This window comes from Osmia lignaria, chromosome 5 (genome assembly GCF_051020975.1).
Source record: "Osmia lignaria lignaria isolate PbOS001 chromosome 5, iyOsmLign1, whole genome shotgun sequence".
In the NCBI taxonomy this organism is placed as follows: domain Eukaryota; kingdom Metazoa; phylum Arthropoda; class Insecta; order Hymenoptera; family Megachilidae; genus Osmia; species Osmia lignaria.
Window position 1 is genome coordinate 3646142 of NC_135036.1, and position 20924 is coordinate 3667065.

At 32.6% G+C, this 20924-nt stretch overlaps 3 protein-coding genes and 1 long non-coding RNA gene across 18 annotated transcripts; 1 reads left to right on the forward strand and 3 right to left on the reverse strand.

Annotated features, from left to right (window-relative positions):
- Positions 1–1576: 1576 nt before the first annotated feature.
- On the reverse strand, positions 1577–5719 carry Eno (alpha-enolase). Its single transcript, XM_034336482.2, has 7 exons — positions 5549–5719; positions 4700–4802; positions 4303–4476; positions 3932–4089; positions 3155–3455; positions 2364–2650; positions 1577–2149 (listed from the first exon to the last, which is right to left on the reverse strand). The coding sequence occupies exons 2-7, from the start codon at positions 4760–4762 to the stop codon at positions 1828–1830; spliced, it is 1305 nt and encodes a 434-aa protein (XP_034192373.1). The 5' UTR covers positions 4763–4802; positions 5549–5719; the 3' UTR covers positions 1577–1827.
- A 1188-nt stretch (positions 5720–6907) lies between these two features.
- Brms1 (breast cancer metastasis-suppressor 1-like protein) lies at positions 6908–9972 on the reverse strand. Of its 4 annotated transcripts, none has more exons than XM_034336503.2 (3): positions 9773–9972; positions 7821–8042; positions 6908–7710 (listed from the first exon to the last, which is right to left on the reverse strand). In XM_034336503.2, exons 2-3 carry the CDS (start codon positions 8036–8038, stop codon positions 7236–7238), a joined length of 693 nt encoding a protein of 230 aa, XP_034192394.1. In that variant the 5' UTR covers positions 8039–8042; positions 9773–9972; the 3' UTR covers positions 6908–7235. The 4 variants fall into 4 exon arrangements, with proteins under 4 accessions (XP_034192394.1, XP_034192396.1, XP_034192395.1 ...); XM_034336505.2 differs by lacking the exon at positions 9773–9972 and adding an exon at positions 8229–8337; XM_034336504.2 differs by lacking the exon at positions 9773–9972 and adding an exon at positions 8160–8272.
- Positions 7926–10360, forward strand: LOC117609810 (uncharacterized). Of its 2 annotated transcripts, XR_004582684.2 has the most exons (4): positions 7926–8056; positions 8448–8620; positions 9149–9314; positions 9384–10360. It is a non-coding gene; the product is annotated as an uncharacterized LOC117609810 (long non-coding RNA). The 2 variants fall into 2 exon arrangements; XR_013062164.1 differs by having other exon boundaries at positions 9149–10360.
- A 3391-nt stretch (positions 10361–13751) lies between these two features.
- LOC117609807 (uncharacterized) lies at positions 13752–18551 on the reverse strand. 11 transcript variants are annotated; one of them, XM_034336496.2, is made up of 6 exons: positions 18073–18549; positions 16737–17092; positions 16475–16546; positions 16247–16318; positions 16016–16087; positions 13752–15901 (listed from the first exon to the last, which is right to left on the reverse strand). In XM_034336496.2, exons 3-6 carry the CDS (start codon positions 16530–16532, stop codon positions 13923–13925), a joined length of 2181 nt encoding a protein of 726 aa, XP_034192387.1. In that variant the 5' UTR covers positions 16533–16546; positions 16737–17092; positions 18073–18549; the 3' UTR covers positions 13752–13922. The 11 variants fall into 11 exon arrangements, with proteins under 11 accessions (XP_034192387.1, XP_034192386.1, XP_034192381.1 ...); XM_034336495.2 differs by lacking the exon at positions 18073–18549 and adding an exon at positions 17481–17949; XM_034336490.2 differs by lacking the exon at positions 16737–17092 and having other exon boundaries at positions 18073–18551.
- Positions 18552–20924: the final 2373 nt, after the last annotated feature.

Below are 20924 nucleotides of genomic sequence, written 5' to 3' on the forward strand. Positions count from 1 at the left end.
TCGCCCTTAAAATTTCGGCCGTCATTTGTTTTTTTCTTTTTTTCCGAAACTGTTAAAGATATTCAAATACTTCATAAACAAACCTTATGTATAGTGTTTCTTTATGTTGAACCAAAAATATATTACAAAAAGTTATAAACAAAAAAGCTTAGAAACTGTTGAAAACTTCTAATACTTGTTATGAAAATAGGAAATGGTTTTTATTTGATTATCATTCGCTACGTTAAAGGAGCAAAAAATATTACAGAATGGTATGTTTTGTTTTTAGTTTATTGTTTGCAAACGGTAACAGATATAAAAAGGTCCTTAAAACAATAATTGTTGTTCTTGATCCCATTTATCATTTTCTTTAATTAAAAGCTGATGCAAGGGTTGACACGTGGCCGAGTCAATGTATTTGGGGCTTTGACCTGCTTTTCAAGGACTCTAACCGACTTCTCAGGGTTCTTTGGAATATCGATACCCCGAGCCTATGTCTGACATCGGACTTGGGCCGGCGGTATATGGCACGGCGATAGAGAGTTCGATCGCCGAGCTTCGAAGAAACGCGCGTGTGGTCGATGACATGGTGCTGCATGGTGCGTGCAGAGAGATAAGGATTCGAAATAAAGGATCTCGCCACGAAGTAGGGAGGGTCCGGGGTCTGGGAACCCTCTGGCAAAAGGACTGTGTCAAAAGACACGGCACTTATCCGAGAACCTTCGATCGATCGTGATCTCTGACAAACATGGTTGAATATTATTATGAACAATTACTTTTACATTATATTCTTTTAACATTTGTATCTACTAGTAATTCACATTAACTAAAATCAGTTACTTTTGAATGTAAATAATTTTAATAATTATCTGTTATATACGTTGTGGGTAATTTTTTGCCATACAATGATAACATAACATAAGAATTTAATACCTTATGGTTTGTGTACGTCAGTATCAATCATTTATTATAAATAGAAACAAAGAACACAGATGCTTTGATTTCATCTTCTACAAGTTCTGCAACTTCCTCGTCAATAGGTGAAAATATTTCGTCCACAATTTCCACAGAATGTGGTCTACGGGGATTAATTGGATCAACGGATCAAATGTGGTCTAAACTACTTTTAATTTTGCTCGCTCACCAGAGATTTATGTTTTAATATTATAAAAATATGCCAGCGCAACTGTAATTATGTAATATATAAACTGTAAATATTTTGATTCAATTTTCATATTACTTATTTGAAAATAAATTTACATTAAATTTATACTTTAACAGATTATAAATTATGTTTCAAAATAATATACAGAATAATTTCCAAATATTGTTATTACAAATATGAATTTTTAAAAATATTTATGATCTTTTAACGCGTTCCTTGCCGCGTGAGGCGTATACGCGGAACGTAACGTGTACAGAAATTGATCCGGCACGGAATGTGTCAATAAATAATCTGAATAAAGTTAAGAAATTTACATTAAAATATGATTTTATTTAGCAATATTATAAATAATATAGCATTAATACATTATGTAAAATAAAACTGAAATTAGTTTAGCAGGGAATAAATGTAATTTTGTGCTTTCTATCAATATACAGCAAGTAATAGTTTTATTCATTTTTCTTTTGTATTCTCGACAACATAACTTATATTAACTTTTCCATAATTTTATTTAAATAACTATTAATTTTATAGTTAACAATAATTTATAATTAAACCTTTTCACTGTTTTTATTATTATGTATGATATTTATACGTATAACATCTACATGTACACGTATTTAACTAAACTAGTTGTACAACAACTAGAGCCTTGTGTTAATAAAAAGAACAAGGGAAACCTCTTAAGCCTGAGGATTACGGAATTTTTCTCCTGCAAATTTAGCAGCTGCTCCTAACTCTTCTTCGATGCGAAGAATCTGATTATATTTGGCCAAACGTTCAGAACGGCAAGGTGCGCCAGTTTTAATCTGACCGGTCGACAGTCCAACGACCAGATCGGCTATAAATGTATCTTCTGTCTCTCCGGAACGATGAGATACCATTGTACCCCAACCAGCACTCTTTGCAAGTTTGTGAGCATTAATAGATTCTGTGACGGTACCTATTTGATTGACTTTCAACAACAGACAGTTACAAGCTTTCTTTTCAATAGCTGTTTGAATTCTGGAACATACAAGAATATGATGTCAGCAATCATGAACAGAAAAGCTTTGATCAACATCAACGGTCATTAAAATGTTACCAACATTAAGTAATTATTTCAATTTTATAAATTTTAATTTTATCAAAAATAGCAACATGATTACATTTAAAAGTTTATTACTGTATTAATTCTTTTATCATTATAATTACTAAATATTAAAAATAGAACTTTTACCTTTCGGGATTTGTAACAGTGAGATCATCACCCACTATTTGAATAGGAGTAGAACTAGTGATAGAGGTCCATGAGGCCCAATCATCTTGGTCAAATGGATCCTCAATAGAAACAATTGGGAATTCTTTAACAAACTCCAAGTACAGATTCTTCAAAGCTTGTGGCTCCAAGTATGTGTTTGGATCAGATTTCTCATTTTTAAAATCTAAATCATATTTTCCATTCTTGTGGAACTCGGATGCAGCAACATCCATACCAATTTTTATCTTTCCTTCATATCCAGCAACCTGAAATTTTGTAACGATTAATAATAATGAAATAATACAGTATCGAGTAAAGTATGCTTCTCTAAGGAAAATGACATTACAGGATAAGTAAAAATTCTCAAAACCTTCATTTTGATGATATTAATATTAAAAATGATTAAAAAAAAAAAACTATTTTTAATTATTAAATACTATAAAATTTAATGTATAGTTAAGACATTGTCATTCTCCCCGTAGCCACCACTAGGTTGGCACGAGAGCCTAGGAGGAGGACACTCTACCGATATTATACAATATTTATTACTGACATAAAACAATTTATAATTGAATATTATATATTAAACTATAAGGTACGATAATTTAATTATTTAAATTATATTCAATTTAACATCATAATCAATAATCAATCATCATAAATCAAAATCTTTCTCCTATGCAAATTTTGTCTATAAATTAATTAATATAAAAAAAAAGTAACCTGTCAATGAATATAGATATTTCTATATAATGAAATATGAAACTTACTTTTATGGCATCTAAAATTAAGTTCAAAGCTTCTTTGTTCTCTAGGATATTTGGAGCAAAACCACCCTCATCTCCAACAGCTGTAGCATCAAGACCAAACTTCTTCTTAATTCCTGCTTTTAAGTGATGGTAAACTTCACTACCCATTTTCATTGCTTCTGTGAAATTAGCAGCACCAGTAGGTAAAATCATGAACTCCTGCATTGCTAATTTATTTCCAGCATGCGAACCACCATTAATAACATTAAAAGCTGGAACTGGTAAAATAATGTTGGGATTTCCAGCGAGTTCTGCAATATATCTGCAATTATAAGAGGATTAAAAAATTTACTGTATTATACTATATACTTTGTCACATTCTGTTTTTTGAATCATTAATTTTGATGTAAAAATGAATAAATTAAAAAATTTTTATATTGATGCACTGTAAATTTATAAATAAGTATATATCATTATAATAGATAGTATTACTGTTATTTTAATACAATGTTGACAACCAGCTTTATTATGTTGGGTGCCTTCCAAAATCTGAATACTTGTTATCCACTTATTTTTCAAAACCTGATAACCTATCATCGATCGCATTTTGCATACGAGTACTCATAATGCATGATCCATGACCAGACTCTAAAATAATTTTGATCAAATTCTGAAGGGATAATTAACATAATGAGCATTCAGCTTTTGGAAGATGCCTTTTGAAGAGATATTTTCATTTATAAATTAATAATTACGAAAATGTATAATATGACATATATAAATCACAAGCTTACTTACTTATATAATGGCACTCCTTTTTTAGCAGCTCCTGCTTTACAAACTGCCAATGAAACACCTAAAATTGCATTTGCACCCAGTTTTGACTTATTTGGAGTGCCGTCAAGTTTCAAAAGAAAATTATCAATGTCAGTTTGCTGGGTGACCTCCAAATTTGCCTAAATAATAAATGTTTAAATAATAATTATTTAGAGATTACTTTTCTTTTTGTCAATAATAATCTCTTAAAAGTAGTATAATTAGATTTTGTTTTAATATTTTAAAATACCTATTCCATTTATACAATACATATTTCTTAATCATACATAATTTGAAAGTTGATAAAAATATACCAAAATTTGCCAAAAATTTGTAAAAACACGGATAACTACCTTTAGTAATTCAGGTGTGATGATTTTATTAATGTTATCTACAGCTTTAAAGACAGATTTTCCATGATATTTGGATTTGTCATTATCTCGAAGTTCCAAAGCTTCATGAACACCAGTTGAAGCACCTGATGGTACTGCAGCTCTAAATAGTCCATTTTCAGTTACAAGATCAACCTGTAAATAATATATATGTATGCTAAAAATATCTAAGATACTTGTTTTATTACCGGCATTAAAATTAAATTTGAGTGCATTAATTGAGTAATATAGTTAAAAGAATCTAGATATGTAAATTAACCGTAACAAAACTTTTGGTAGTTACTATAAGTTACATAATTATATTCATAAATTTAACTACTAATTACATATATAATTAAAATATAATTTAACATCTTACCTCTACAGTTGGATTACCACGAGAGTCATAGATTTGACGTGCTTTGATGCTTTGAATCGGCATTTTGTTACCGGTATTAGTACTATATTTGGAAACCAAAAGTCTAAAACAAAAGTATGCACAAATAATAAAATACTTTGATAACAAGTATAAAACAATGTAACTTATTTAACATAAATAGAAAGCATAAAAGTAGTAACAATATATTGCTCCCCTTTAACCTTGAATTTGCTATACTATTTTCAATTTAACCCCCAAGTATCATGAAAGAGTTTCTCTCGATTAAAATAAATAATAGCATATATTATTCAAAAAAGTGTACAATATTTTTTAATATAAGAAGTACTTTAAAAAATGTATGAAAATAAAAGTGACAAAGCCATGCTATTTATACTTTAAAAACCAATATAACATACATTTCGTATGCTATATTTTAGATCAACGTATTCAAAAGTTAAGCATCCTAATTATTTCACAAAAAGATGGATAAAAAATTAAAGTATTATTATATTTTCGAAATAATATACTGCTTGACCTTGTCAAGGTCACTAGAAGAAATGGAAAAAAATTTTAAATAAAATTACGAATCACTAATTCTCTTATCTGAATGATTTACAATACTTGAAACTTGATTCTAATATGCTCGAAATATCACGTGTAATGACCTTACGGTGAAATTTCGGCACCTAATGCATGCGGTACGTGTTACAAACATTTTTCAATAATTCTGAGATAAAAGACACTTCAAAAAATAAGCAGCTGAAATCTTAATATCTTCAGTAATAGGTTAAAATTCTTGGAGTAACAATTTTTTATATAATGAACAAAACTTGAAGAAAATCTGCTCACCTAATGTGACGATCAACAACCTCTCGCAATGTTCGAATCAGAATGAGTGATATTCTGTCCTACAATTGACCTCGAATCTTGAACAGCGACTAGTATCGATTCTAATCTCACGAATCAATTGCAGAAAGTGAAAATGTTGAATATAACTTCCCCTTCTCGATTATCGATACTAATTGATACTACCTTAATTAAACCTGAAAGAACAAATTTAAATTATTTATTGCATTCAACTTTAAATTTTCATACGCTTGAATAATAAAATTACGTAATTTATTATGACGTCTATATTCTACATATATATAGTACAAACTTATCTCAAATTTCATTCCGATTGACTATCTTTGTCTCATGTTATTCATGCTTTGCGGTAGAATCTATTTATAAACGCGCGAACATCAAACAGTTCACATTTTGCATTTTGAGTTTAACAATACATAAATTAGTACTCGTGATATAATCATAATTTTCTTCCCATATACTTTTATAATACATTGCTGTAATTAAAAAATTAAATTATTATATAAAAAATTATGTCTAACAAACAGGATAATTACTTTTGGAACACAAAATCAATTACAATTATAAATAACAATAAATAACATTATAAGTAATAATGGTTAATATTTAATGTTATTGTTTTGCATTACAATTGTTACTTCGGACTTCACTTTATTATATTACTTCTTTGACTCTATTGATACTTTGAAGTATCTTAATATATTTTGTAAATTTTGCAGTAAGCTTAAACCCCAATTTTGTAACTATTTAAGTAATTTTACCTTAAAATTTTCTTTCCTTTTTTAAATGATTGTATTATTGAAAACCATATCTTTAAAGATAAATAATAATCATAAATTATTATAATAATAATAAATTTTTACTGTAACATTATTACACATGAACACACATATAAATTCGTATTTAAATTATCACATATCTATATGTACATATATTTTCAAGCTATTTAATCTGTAACTATTATTTATTTTCTTCTTTATATGCATTAGTGAATATATTAACTGATAAATGTCTATTGGATTATTTATAACACTTATTTGTAAAATGCATTAGGTATTTTTCATAATCAACAATATTGTTTTTGTTGAAAGTTTATTCAAAAATATGAAAGATATTTAGTTATTATGATACAATTTGTACATGTAAAATTATGTAATATAAAGACTAAAAGAACTGTTTCTTAAAACATAAGTTCATGAACAAATTTCGAAACGTATATTTCTATAAAATTAACAGTTGAGAATTACTGTTTTAAGAAAAATATTTTACAAAATTTATTATACATAATATTAATTTCAGTATAGTTACTTAAATAATTTTTTACATTTAATATTGAACTACTTTTATAACTAAATATTACATGTTTTTAAATATAACGATCTTTAATTACATTAACAATTAATTTTTATCGATTCCGGAGTTGTTTTCTTAAAGGCATAAATATCATGGAATTTTTCCATAAATTACATATATTCAGTCGCTTATGAACTGAAGGAGTAGAGATCAAGGTATTTTATACAAAGGCACCCTATATAAGTATTGCAAATGTAAGGAACGTAAAATGAATGTAGTAATTATTCAGAAAACTTAATCAAATTTATGAAAGGATAATGAATTAACATAATTAAAATTATATTATTAAAAAAATACATTTATATATGTGCAGGCATTAAATTATTTCAGTTTTTCGACTACTTAAGCTTTTCTTTATTAATGCCCAATCCTCAAGAATATCTGCATCATTAAGCATATAAACAATGTAAGGCCCTGCAACAGAAACTGCCCTTCTTCTTTCAGTGTGATTTCGGCGTCTTCTACCATTAGAATTTAACCACAAGTCTGCATGAATATCAACATTATTTCTATCTTCCTCTAATCTGCGGATTTTTTCTTGTAAATCATTGTGAATACAATCCCAGATCAATTCTTTTTCACTTTCAAAATTCTGTAATGCAGCTTGCTCTTCTGCTAAGAATTTGTTTTGTATATTTTGTAATCTATATTGTTTTAATATTCCAGCTACTTCTGTTTTCGTTTTCATATTTTCTTTTAAACGTTCCAAAGGTTTTAAATATTCCTCAGATTTTCCAACTCGAACTTCTCCTAATTTTGTATCTACTTGAGTAATCCTTTCATGGTAAAGTCTGAAAATTGTTTTCAAATTATACATTAGTGTATAATAACAAACTGCGCTTTCCTTCAGAACTTACTTTTATACAACATTTTATTAGAACAAAAAAAAGTTATTACTTACTGTTCTTTAAGAAGAGTAAACTGACGTTCTAGATCTACTAAATTCTCCATACATTCATTGCGCCGCCTTTCACATTCATCTTCATCCATTTCAGAAGAGTCATCACTGTCACTGTGTTCTGCACTGCTATCACACGATGCAGAGCTTTGGTTACTTTCATTACTGTCATGTGACATTTCTTCTCCTTCTGCCTCGGATTCATCTTTAACACTTGGCATCTGTCTACAAATTAAATGGCAAGGAATTAATTACATATTAAATGCATATAAGGATTTTGAAAACATGTCTGAACTTATATAAATTATTGACACCACTATGTAAACGTTACAGTAACATAACCTTAAATACACTCTTCACATTATCATAGAAGTTCTTATACTTATAACAGTAATTATAATAAAAAATTACAAAAATATATCACTGCGCTTTAATTAACGTTGTTAAAATATAAAACTTGTTCTGAAAAATAACAATTTCTGCTATAATCGAAAATTCCGGATAATTCTGCTCGTGATGTATATACAAAAGCAATCTAATTGATAATTCTAATAGATAATTGTATCATTATTTGTATAATATTGAAAAGCGTTCTTACTGTAAAGTAATTGTTTGTTTTTCTTTTACTAGCAACGTTAGGAATAATAACCGTTGTAATGAAAGAACGTCTGTCACAAGGATACCAAGCTGTATGTACGACTTTTATCGGCTATCAGCGTTGCCAGACGAAGGCTTCAAAATAAGTGACGTCACCCACCACGCGGCAATAACTGATACTATTCTGTGATGACGTCATTAAACAGGTGAGACATTTCAAATTAAATAACTTAAAGGTCCTCTAAAATATATGTAAAATTAATAAAATTTTAAAATAAAAAATAATAATAGAGAAGTTACTTATGCACATGATGATTCTGGTAAATTTAAAGGTGAACTTATAGAAAAGGCGCTCCCCCTCCGATTTCGATGATTTTTGAATACAGTTGTAAAATTCGACATTTTAAGCAACTTTTTTTTCAGCTGTAGTACAGTATGACCTATTCATAACAAAACGAAATTTTGGGGGAAGGGGAGGAAACCCTAAACATAAGGTTTTAGCTGCAAATTTTGATTGATTTCTGAGATATTAATAAAATTGTTTTTGAACAATACATTGAAATGTGCTTTAGGTTCACATTTCACTACCCTCATTACCTATTTGGGTAGGTTATTAGGTTGGTTTAGTGTTCCAGCCACTGTAAGGCGGTTGGCCACGCAAGTCAAAATTCAAAATTATTGAAATCAGTTAAGTTTGATTTATGACATTATTTTGTCATTACATTGTTATATAGTTAGCGGCAACGGACGTCGTGTTAAACCAAACAAGCGACAGAAAAATCAAAGCGGCTTGCTGTGCGGAATGTTACCGAAGGGTGAAAAATATAATTGCTGGAAACGACGCGGTATTACCCCAGAACGCTGGAGTAAATACAGTGTTAAACTCCTGCAGAAACACAGGTAAGTCCTCGGTCAACCACGCCAAACATTGACTTATTAATTTTATTTTGAAATAATTGTTTTACAAAGTTTGGGAGAGCTTTGGTCAAAGTTTACTAATGAAATTGGATAAAGCAGAAACTGAATTAACAGAGATAAAGGAAGGATTTTAAACCAACTTCAAACCGATAGAACAGAAATGGTGGCAAGGAAAGGGCGAAGGGGAGGAGTATGTGCCCTTAAAGCAAGGTCGGGTACTTGAAGTACACAAAGTCGGAGAAACAAAAAACATCGACTTGTTACTCATGTCGACTCATCGAGACGAAATTATGGCGTCTCGTCTCGGGAACCGTCCAACTATAACTCGTGTCATCTATCCAGTGGGACTGACGGGGACGGTCCCTGGTCCAGACGAGCCTAGGTTCTATATATGTTCACAGATCTTATACATAGGCGTCGATCCCATTTGATAGGCGTACCGGTATTATCGTCGTACTCCCCTTGTCGGTCGAGCGTCCAGAAACAGTTCTCCTGTACTCTCCCTTCTTCCGGTAGGCGTCCAGGTATTGTCGCCGAACTCTCCTACCGGGATCTCTCTCGTTCTTCTCCGGCAGGCGTCCAAGTATTATCGCTGTACTCTCCTGCCGGAGTCCGTAGCTTGCCGACCAAGAGCGGCTGATGGTCTTACCTTGTCTTCTCTCTCAACTAACAGCAGGCAAAATAGGCCGAGGCAGTCGCGAGCCCTTAATTTATATCCGTTCGTTGCTATCCGCGGCCGCCGTAATCAACGATCTCATCGTCAGGAATGAATTTGGCGTTTGCCGCGCTCGCGTTCCGCTTCTCCGTTCGCGCGTCGTGTCCCTGCCTCCCGCGATAGCCTATAAGTGACACCGATCTATAGATCAGTGATAATTGACTTTTTTCGAAATTGTCTGGATAATTCCAGACCGCGTTGTTTTTGCAAAGTTTCTTTTTTTTCCGTTGTTACAATGTCTAAAAAATGAAGAAATACGTATGAAAAGGCAGTCGGCAATAAGTCGCGCAAAATAGTACACATAAATAAGCGATCATGGCAAGAAATTATTTAAACAAATAATGTAAAAAGAACTAGTCCAGTCAAGTAGTTTAAAAATATTATAAAGTGTCTTAAATTTACAAATACGTTTTATTTTTCACAGAAATTGTAATTTAAATGATAAATGGTAATTGTTTCCTTTTTATACAAAAATAAGAAGTAGCAAATAAAATATGATGTGTGTTAATAAAAAGCTGTGTTGTCCATACGGTTTGATTTTCAAATGTTACGTGCGGCGCGCGCGCGTGTGATTGTGATGCTACTGTGTGGAAGTGTCAGCTGATGTATGAATGCAAAAGTATGAAATGTGGTAGTGTGTTAGTCGAGCAAAGCAAGTATCGATAACGTAACGCGCGTGTGACGACGCACAGTGGGACAAAACTGCTTTTGGCGATCAAAATTCCGTAACTTCGGTTCTATTGGAAACATTTTAATGAAATTTTGGGAAGTTTTTGCCTACATTATGATACTTAAGTTGTATTTATATAAATCATATTGAACTACAGGGTGTCAAGATATTCACGTATAAACTGTAGCGCGTTCAATATCCTTCACTTATTAGACATATTTTATGTCATTTAACAAAAAATTGACTCAAAACTGTTAATAACTATAAGAGAAACGGATTTAATAATTAAAAAATGACAAGACATGTGTTATTATAATATATTTATTTATATTTATTATGATCGATACCAAATCATTCGTGAAAACAGTTTCGACAATTATGAAAATTTATTATGGCATATTGCAAGGACGAAATAAAGTTTTGGATGACGAATATACACGTGGAATGCAGTTAACTGGTTAATAATCGTATCTGGTACTGTTTTTCTATCATCGTGCGCAGCGGCCAAGATGGATGTAATTTCATTCAATCGCCATTTTCTTGAAACAGTGCAAAAAAGTGCAACCGATTTTTTCAGATTCTGATAGAGGAAGGTTCACTCTTTCCTGTAGTAATAATTAAACATGTGGCAAATTGTGGCATTTTTTTAAAATCAAGCTCAAAGTTGAGATTTTATTTAAATGTACTTCGTTTCAATCAGATCCTATTATTTAAAAAGTTGTTAACATTTTAACTTACTTTATGCACTGAATAGAATCTATACTATCCTAGTAAACTTTATCATTCATTTGAATTGTATCTTTCTGAGTAAAATTCATTAGAATCGTACATTGAAGTTACGGGTAATATTATCAGCGTTTCGTTTTGACGAATTTCTACTGACTTTGAGTGCAAACCACGGCAAAACGGAAGCAAATATGAAAAAACGGATTACACTACGTTAAACTACAGTTTATTCTCTATCGATGTATGTAATTAGTTTTTCAATTTTCGAATTCACGAAAATCGACTTTTGATCGCCGAAAGCCGTTTTGTCCCACTGTGCGTCGTGACGCCGGAAAATTTACTAAATATTTGTGAGTTCGGAGATACGCTAGTCCCATACGGGCCCTTTCATCAGATCGCTAATATAATAGGAGGCTAATAAAGGTTATGTCAAAGAAAATTAGATTTGGTTAAAATGAATCAAATGGTATATTATAAAATAAAAATGTTAAAATATAATGGAATACATATAATATTGAAAGGTATAAAATATATAAAATATTGAAATATTATGAAGTATATAAAATATTGAAATATAATAATAATAGGTGTAAAATATTAAAATATAATGAAATATAATAATGCGATTAAATATAAGAAAATGCAGATTTAGCTCGCGAACAATTTAGATTTGAGACACACAATTATTGGCCGGAAATAGACAAGTACATGTGATGAAATACAATTTAGAATTAGGAATTTCCAATTGAAGAAGACTCTTACAATCAAAATTGACTACTGGAAATTCCTCGGCAAAATATTCATAAAACGACCGAAAGAGTAATGGAAACGACTCACCGGATTATGTGGAAAAAGTCCTATTGCTGCTATTTCTCTGCTGACTGGTTTCTGGAGGAAAGACAGTAGAGCACACACCCTGAACTGTTGTACCGATACACAATTATAACGCGTGAACTATTACGAAGTCTATTAAACTAAAACTACGCAAATGTATGTATTTATAAAGAAATAAAATTAAACTGAAGAATAAAAATAATGAATAAAATAATAATCGGAATAAACGAAAAATAAAAGGGATACGCGAAGATAGAGTCTTTTGCCCTATTTGCTACTTTCGAACAACTTGGAACAAAACTCGTCTCTGAACCACTTCGCGGACCCGCCGACACGCTGCTCGCGATTGTACGTCGAAGAGTGTCGCAATCTGCACCTCTCGGAGAAGACCAGAGCGGGCCTCGTCCGAAATTGTTTACATTGCGTTGTTGTGCGCCTAACGAATTAGGCGGCGGTGTCGATGCGTAAGGAGGCGGGATTCGCTTATCGGTGGTGCAGCAGGGATATGTGCGTTGCTCTCTCTGTTTTAATCTTTCTCTAACTAATTCGCGTATATTCCCTTACTCTTCCTGTCATACTAAAGACTTCGTTATTCATTAAAATATAATAAATTTTACAAAATTGTTTTGATCTTAACGTTATAGGAAGGAAACATGCTTTTCAAAATTATTACAGATTACTGAATTTGAACGAATGTTAAATGAAAATTTAAATTCGCAACTTGGACTAACCGGCGTGGCGGAAATACAATATTACAGTGTTTAGTGAATTTAGGAGAAAATTCGGATTATTAGGTATAATGTATGTATAAGGAATTTCGATCATCTTCGTAGAACCGATAAGGAACGTTCTAGAGCGGTCAGGATTATCGGACCACACGAATGATGTTTCGGGTTTACATCCGGCGATATTCAGTACCAAGGACGACACGTGATTTTGAGCCGTGGGACCACGCTGATTTCGAGGAAGGAATTTATTACGCTAACAATCGGAATTATGTCTGGAAAAGATAGACTATCTCGTAATATCAAGGATCGTTTCTGCGTTCAATCAGGGGAGGTCCGGAATGTAAAACAAGCTATCGATGTTCATGGTTTCCGTTCGCACCTCCAACCAAGGTCTAGGGTACGACGGATCAAGATGATGGGAGCAGGTCCATCAAAAAGAGGACAGAAGGGGGGTGGGAATATGGCTTTCGCCTAGACAATCGCTGATGAGCGCAGTCTCAAAATGAGGGGATCATTTCCGAGGAAGCGGAAAGGACACCGGATCCAGCATCAACAACTGCACCAGTAAATACTGAGGACAATTCGATGATTTGGGGGGGGGGGGCGCAAAGTGAATGTGTAAAAATTTCTGTTCGGAACGTACATACCACTGATCTATTGGTACATACTTACTTACACATATACATACATACCAACATACATACATATGTATGTATGTACATAGAATTGAATACTGTACACATAAATATAAATATATGTAAAAATATACTAACAATACATATAAAATTATATTACATATATACAAAATTATATTACATGTGTACAGACTTAAATTTACATTAATTGTCTGTAAGGTTACTGTATCTCTGATCAGTTTTATCTGGTAGTAAAATGCCAGTGACATCTTGTAGTACAACTTATGTTGAACGATACATGTTTGAATTGTACAATTCCAACATTCCGTCAGGAATTTCATATGTAACGCAATTTTTATTTTTATTTTTTAAATGTAATTTGATTCGCATAACTGCACTTATCATGGCAGGTTTTAATCTGTTTCTTTCTTTCGTTTTAATTTTTGTGACTAGTGAAAAAAATCTCTCTACATCGGCGTTCGAGTGTGGTAACGTCAAACATAAATGTGCTACACTTGAAATATTGTAAAAAATTTGGTTACCAGCAGAATCGGTGATCTTACTGACTGAATTCCAAAATCGTGGAATGTCTAATTTTAACAATTTTTGCTTTTCTTCTTGTGAAAAATAAAACGGCATTAAACGCCATTCATTTGCCACACGAGTGCTCCGAAATTTAGACTTAAATTTATTTATAATACAATCTATCTGATTTTTATGCTTTGTTAGGTCCAAGGTTACTACCGGATCCAAGAACTCTAAGGAATATAAAAATTGTTCCTTTAATGGAAATCTCTTTACCGCATTTTCAAAAGAACACTGGTAGAATTTCCTAATATTTCTATAAAATTCAACAATTTTGTCATTACTGTCTGCGCAATTTATGTTTCTGATTTCGTTAATTGTGATGGCAGCTTCAGTACCAATGAAAATGTCTTCAAGAGGAAGCAAATTGTTTTCTTCATAAATGTTGGCGTTTTGCACATTTGTTTCGACACACTGTGGTTGCAAGAAATTACTCCCCAAAAGCCTCAAAAATCGAACACACTCTTCTATCAAGCGATGTACCAAAATTATGGATGACTGAAAAGTTGTATTAAAATGGGTGAATATTTGTAATATGTAATTTAGAAACTGCAGATATGCCTTCGTGTAAAGACAATTAAAGCAATCGAAAATTCTGGTGGCAGTGTTCGATTTATCCTCAATGACGGCCTCTGCAAACACAGTAAACAAAACTGTCCATTGATCTAGCACAACTTCGATGCATTCTGATAATGCCAGCCATCGAGTTATAGCAGGATGAATAACTTTTTTTCGTGCAGCTTTCATTAACTGTTGAGTGTTTTCTAACACAGTTTGCCTTTTTGAACTTTTAGAAAAGTAGGATGGAATTGCATGAAGAAACTGCTCAATATAATGTGGAAGGCAATCCGTTGCATGATATGCAATTAAATGCATGGTGTGAGAAGTGCATGGGAAGACAGAAACTTCCTCGTTATCTTCTAATAAATGAGAAATTAACAAGTTCTGCTTACCCAACATCACATTTGCATTATCAACGCCGATACCAACTATATTTGTTACAGATAAGTTATGCTTTTCTAATGAGCACAGAAAGCATTTATATAGATTTTCTGCCGTATCATCCATGACACGCAAATAATCTAACAAATATGTTTGTATGTGTCCTTCGTGCACATATCTAACTAATATACATAAATTTTTTGTTCCCGAAATATCAGTACTTTCATCTACTATAACAGAAAATACCTTGTTCTGTAAGATTACAGACATTTCAGAAACAATATATTTGTTTAGAACATTTTTTATTATTGCGCTAATTTTCGTTCTTTTGAAGAATATGTTTTTTCCTACTGGCGAATCAGGTACTGCAATTATGTTAGCAAAATGTTCAAACGAATGGAAGCTTCGACTATGCTCAATAATGTCCAAACAGAATCGTAATTCAGCTTTTTTAATATCGTTCTGAAAATTGATGACCTGTACATCTTCTGTTGTAGCATCTCCTTCTTCTAGTCCTCTCTTTTGCATACTTATAGTGTGCACAATGGTCTTCATATGTTTAAGGAGGTCACTTTTTCCGGCCGTGAACGTACTGTTGCAAACGACACACTTAGCTTTATATGGATTGTCGCACTTTTTTAACCACGATGCAAATTTTGAATCTTGCAACCAGGCATCTCGAAATTTTTGCCTTGCAAAAATTTTTTTCGGAGGAGGCGCAGAAAACATGCTGCCTATTCATAAAATATTCATTATTAGTTGGTTTCAAATGTTATAATAATGCATTTCTGAAAACTTATTCCTTTTTAAATGTGAATCAATGTAACAGTATTGAACACGTGCCTTACCTGATTCATTGTCTACATCCAAGATTTTAATAGCTGAACTTGGACCAGAAACAGCCATACCACTATCATTGCCTGTTTATAAAATATTCATTATTAGTTAATATTAAATGTTGTAACAATGCATTTTTGATAAGTTTGCAGCTTTATAATTTAAGAAACTCTTGTATTTACTAAAAATCATTCCTTTCTAAATGTGAACAGATGCAACTGTATTAAACATGTCTTACCTACCTGATTCATTGTCTACATCCAAGGATTTAGTAGCTGAACTTGAGCCAGAAACAGCCATACCGCTATCACTGCCTGTTCATAAAATATTCATTATCAGTTAATATTAAATGTTATAATAATCCATTTTGATAAGCTTGCAGCTTTACAATTTAAGAAACACTTGTATCTACTAAAAATCATTCCTTTTTATATGTGAAGAAATGCAACAGTATTAAACACATACCTTACCTGATTCATTGTCTACATCCAAGGTTTTAGTAGTTGAACTTGGGCCAGGAACAGCCATATCGCTATCATTACCTATTCATAAAATATTCATTATTATTTAATTATTATTATTATAATAATGCATTCTAAATAAATTCAAAAGAAGAAATGATTATGAAAATGAAATATAATATAGTACACGTGAAATTAGGAAAAGTTTAAGTCATCAGTTTGTGGATTCGAATTTCTTTCATTTTCCTATTTCGAAACAATATATACTTGCATGTACATAGTGCAATTTACGAGAGAACATATTTGTGAAAGTATGTCAAAGGCCGAGTTTTCGTTCATGCTGTGCATTTCAGTCCATTACAGTCCTCATTGGTTCTTGCACGCTTCGTAGTGCGCAAACACTCTTGCCCGTACACACGTTACGATGTAAACATACATATATGTATAGATTCCTAAGTTTCATGATGCGATTTGCAATCCGTGTAAATTTGCATTTATGAAATTGCAAAACTCAATTTTGCTGTTTTTAAAACCATCTTTTTGTCCATTTCCTTCTAGATTTTAGTTTGTTACGGGTAGAATGGTTATGTATGGTTCTGGTTACCATCGGTAAGGACGTCATATACACTGCAATTCACCAGAGTCCATAACTGCGACGCGCAGGTTGGAATATGGTGGGGGAACTTAGCGAGTCTCGAACTCCCACTCCGCTAGTCGCTTAAATCGCGAGTTTAATATACAGGGTGAAACAATAATACGGTTGAATAGGAAGAATACAGAATGATACACGTGAGTAAAAAACCGTGTTATCCGTTATACACTCCAAATGATGCACTTTCGCGTAGATGCACAGCGTGGAGGCGCCTCAGCGACGCTGTGCGCAAGCGTATGGGAGTTAGAGTATCGCCAATCAGGGCGAAGATGTGCACGAAAGAACGAAAACTGGTCTTTTCGCAGTTATGGACTCTGGTGTACTGCACTGTAAAGTACTAACTACATATCACTAGGTAATCACCACGTGGTGTGCACAACAGTGCACAAGTCGTATTAGTACAAGGTGATAGTAAAGCCGTGCCGCACAACGGAACCCCTGCTGTTCCGTTTCTTGTTTTCGTCTCAGCCATAAACATACACAGAGCAGTTTTGGGTCCGGCGATATGGCCCCTGGATCTCTTTACCCGCAAAAACAGCAGGGTTCAATTGTGCGACACGGCTTTTGTCTTGCGTAGCGAGAGAATCACACTGTATATGGAGGCACGGAGGGCTCAGAAGTGAATCAGTGTAAATACATTTTCGGTATCAAAACCACCGATAAATGAAACAGTTTAGTAATTATCGATTTAATCATTTTTTATTTGTTAATAACAGCTACTATTTTTTTATAATCCATTTTCTAAACAGTTAATTATCTCCGCTCACATACTTTGTAACTTGTTAGACTGATTAATTTTTAAGCCCTCCATGTATAGCTTTACATGACGTGTGTGGCGTCACTTGGCCTTTATTATAGAGCCTTCATCTGGCAACGGTGATATACACTTATATTTTACAAAAAATGATTTTTTTTAAGATAATATTGATATAAAAGTATTAAGTATTTGTCTTACCTGACTTCCTCTTCATTTTGCAACTTCAAAATTAAATAAAACTGTTAAAAAATAGCGCTAATCCGTTACTTCACAATTCACCTTATACTACATCAAACAAAAATCCAAATTGTGGTGGCGGGATAGCGTGATTAACCGACGCTAACTGTTGTGCTTTTCCGTCACTTCTTATTACGTTACGTAGGCTTCATATGGCCATGTCGCCCTATTTCTGGCTTTCGGCAACGCTGGTATCTATGGAGCAGCGTTGCCAGAAATAGGACGAACATGTCCACATAAAGCCTTATATGATATTTAAAGAGTAGTAGAGGGAAATGGTTGTGGTTATGGTTGCGTCGGTAAAGACGTTATTTAAATCTATACTAAACCAAAATCGTCATATGGTGTATAAGTACATAAGTAGGTCGTATTAGTATACAGGTCTACATAACGCCTGTGTGATGCTACTTCAGGCTTTATTATAAAGCCTCCATCTATGGAACACATGGCGCATTCACCAGAGAATAGAGAGGAACAGAGGTGCTGATATCCGGGGTGTTACTTGTTGTGACATATTGATGTTGCACCACGCAACTAACTTCTGCAATAGAGTAGAAATCTGTAAACGGTAGCATATACTGTGTACCGATGAACAGAAGTCTCATGAAAAGGCCGCAACCTAATTGGTTGCGCCCCACCTCAGCTCACGCGTACTTTCGGTCGTGACGTATGATTGGTCGAAGTGATCACATTTACTAATCAGGCTCGTGTAAAACTAGGGGGTCAGTCGATGTGTGCGTAGTATCCCCTCTTGCCCCTATGTCGTCCCGCGAGACTTGTTCATCGGTGGACAGTACCAGAATCCTTCGATATCCTAATTAGCATATATGTATAAAAACCCTCCGACATCTATATTAGCATGTATGTACTTACAAGAACCATAGATCTTATGTCGCACGTGTCGGAAATTATACAACTTTATTACAGTTATTACATATAACATATAACATATTTCCGCGATTTCTTTCATCCAAGTTTTTGAGGTGAAGGAACAATATTTTCGCATGATTGTGTTATTTTTAAATATTCTTTGTACAGTTATCCAGCGCTATAAGTTCAAAGTCCGATTCTGCAATTTGGCTTTTGAAATCTTATAAGAAATAGATATCTGTAGAAGAAATATTTTTTGCAATTCTCCTTTTGAATATGAATATCATGATCATTATGCGTTTCTCTCAAAATTGTGTCTGAATGAAAAATGAGAAATACTTTTTCGTGTTTCACTTCTACTCCACCAGAGGTGTTACTGTTTCTTCTGTTGATTTCTGTATGACTAACAAAATTTCTACATAGCAGTAAAGTACTGTCCACCGATCACGAGAAGTCCCATAAGAATAACACAATCTGATTGGTCGCGTCTCACTTTGCTCACACATAGTTTTGGTCGTTGCATGTAATTGGTCGAAGTGATCACATTTACTAATTAGGCTCGTGTAAAACTAGGGCGTTAGTTGATGTGTAGTATTCCCTTTTGCCCTTGTGCTGTCCCTCCTGACTTCTCGCAATCGGTGGACAGTACTACATATGCATGAAAGGAAATAAGCAAGTACAATTTTTATGTGTATACATATATAATATATATAATATATACTATAAATTATATATGTTATATACGTACATATATATTTTTTTAATATATAATACTCCACCGGATACAATAATACATTTGGACCTGCATAGAACAAACAGACAGATAATGCAACATTTGCATAACTGTAAAGTATACTAGGAATTAATGTATACAGTATACATATATTTCTCGTGTGCTTTTTTGTGTTTCGTGAAAATTTCCCATTAAATAGGTCTTTCTGCGCGAAATGAAGGTACAACTCGATTTGTGCATTTTGTTCTTTCATACGAAATTCATTCTTATTTCTTTTACGCTTATAAGATTTATCACACAGAAGACGGTTACGGTAAGAATTCTTTTACTCAGTAAATTGTTGCATAGGATTAAGCATTTAGTAAAGAAACTCGATAACAAATCTATTACAATTCAATTTTTACAAATTTGAAAGAATGAAGGTGAATTATAAATGATGTAGGCACTTGATTCTTTTTACAGGTAATTTCATTGTCGTTATATGAAGCCGTATTTAACGTATAAAAGTTCTACACGAAATTTATGAAGAGTGCTGCTTCCTTCGGAAGGAAAAACGTTTCCAAGAAAATTTGTCAGTTATTATAAGTCGAGTAAACGGTTCCTTACCATACACATCTAATGTGCTGTGCGCAGTTTCACGTTACAGCAGATTTCTTTTTGTTTTATTCCCTTTTTTTAGAAAATTTCAAAAAGTTCGCCGTTATATCTGTGTAGCAATTTCATACAGATTTTTTTAATACTCATTTCATGCAATATTTATGACAGCGCCATCGTGGTTCATTAAAATAAAGTATAATCTAATTGCAAAAATACTATTTTTCTTTATCATTGTGTGGTGAATAAAACTTTGAATCTGTACAAAAGGTTGTATAAAATATAAGATTAAGGAAAACAGTTCAACAAGTCGTTGAAAGCAAACTCAGATTTTTAAAAATGTACAATATTCGAAAAAATAATTTGAAGACGGTGTGCGAACGTATAGGTTCTTAAATTAACACTTTTGAATTTTAATCTATAATCGATTAATTATTTTGTTAGTTTAAATATTGTGTGTACACTCACGATCAAATCAGACTTCCTTAAAAAAAATGTCGATGTTCCGGGTTCTCGCCTTTCCTTTTAGGCGTTTGCAAGGAGAATAACGATGCAAGGGGAGGGCCTCAATTTGCATTGATACTTATTTATTATTCATATTTTTCAGTTATATATT

Coding starts and splice junctions, on each gene's coding strand:
- Brms1 (XM_034336503.2), bottom strand. CDS start 8,038: ATGCCAAGTGTTAAAGATGAATCCGAGGCAGAAGGAGAAGAAATGTCA. Junction 7,711..7,820: donor TTTACTCTTCTTAAAGAACA/GTAAGTAATAAC, acceptor AACAATTTTCAG/ACTTTACCATGAAAGGATTA.
- LOC117609807 (XM_034336487.2), bottom strand. CDS start 17,595: ATGTTTATGGCTGAGACGAAAACAAGAAACGGAACAGCAGGGGTTCCG. Junction 16,319..16,474: donor GGATGTAGACAATGAATCAG/GTAAGGTATGTG, acceptor TTTTATGAACAG/GCAGTGATAGCGGTATGGCT. Junction 16,088..16,246: donor GGATGTAGACAATGAATCAG/GTAGGTAAGACA, acceptor TTTTATAAACAG/GCAATGATAGTGGTATGGCT.
- Eno (XM_034336482.2), bottom strand. CDS start 4,762: ATGCCGATTCAAAGCATCAAAGCACGTCAAATCTATGACTCTCGTGGT. Junction 4,477..4,699: donor GTGGTAATCCAACTGTAGAG/GTAAGATGTTAA, acceptor TATTATTTACAG/GTTGATCTTGTAACTGAAAA. Junction 2,150..2,363: donor ACTGTTACAAATCCCGAAAG/GTAAAAGTTCTA, acceptor TGTATGTTCCAG/AATTCAAACAGCTATTGAAA.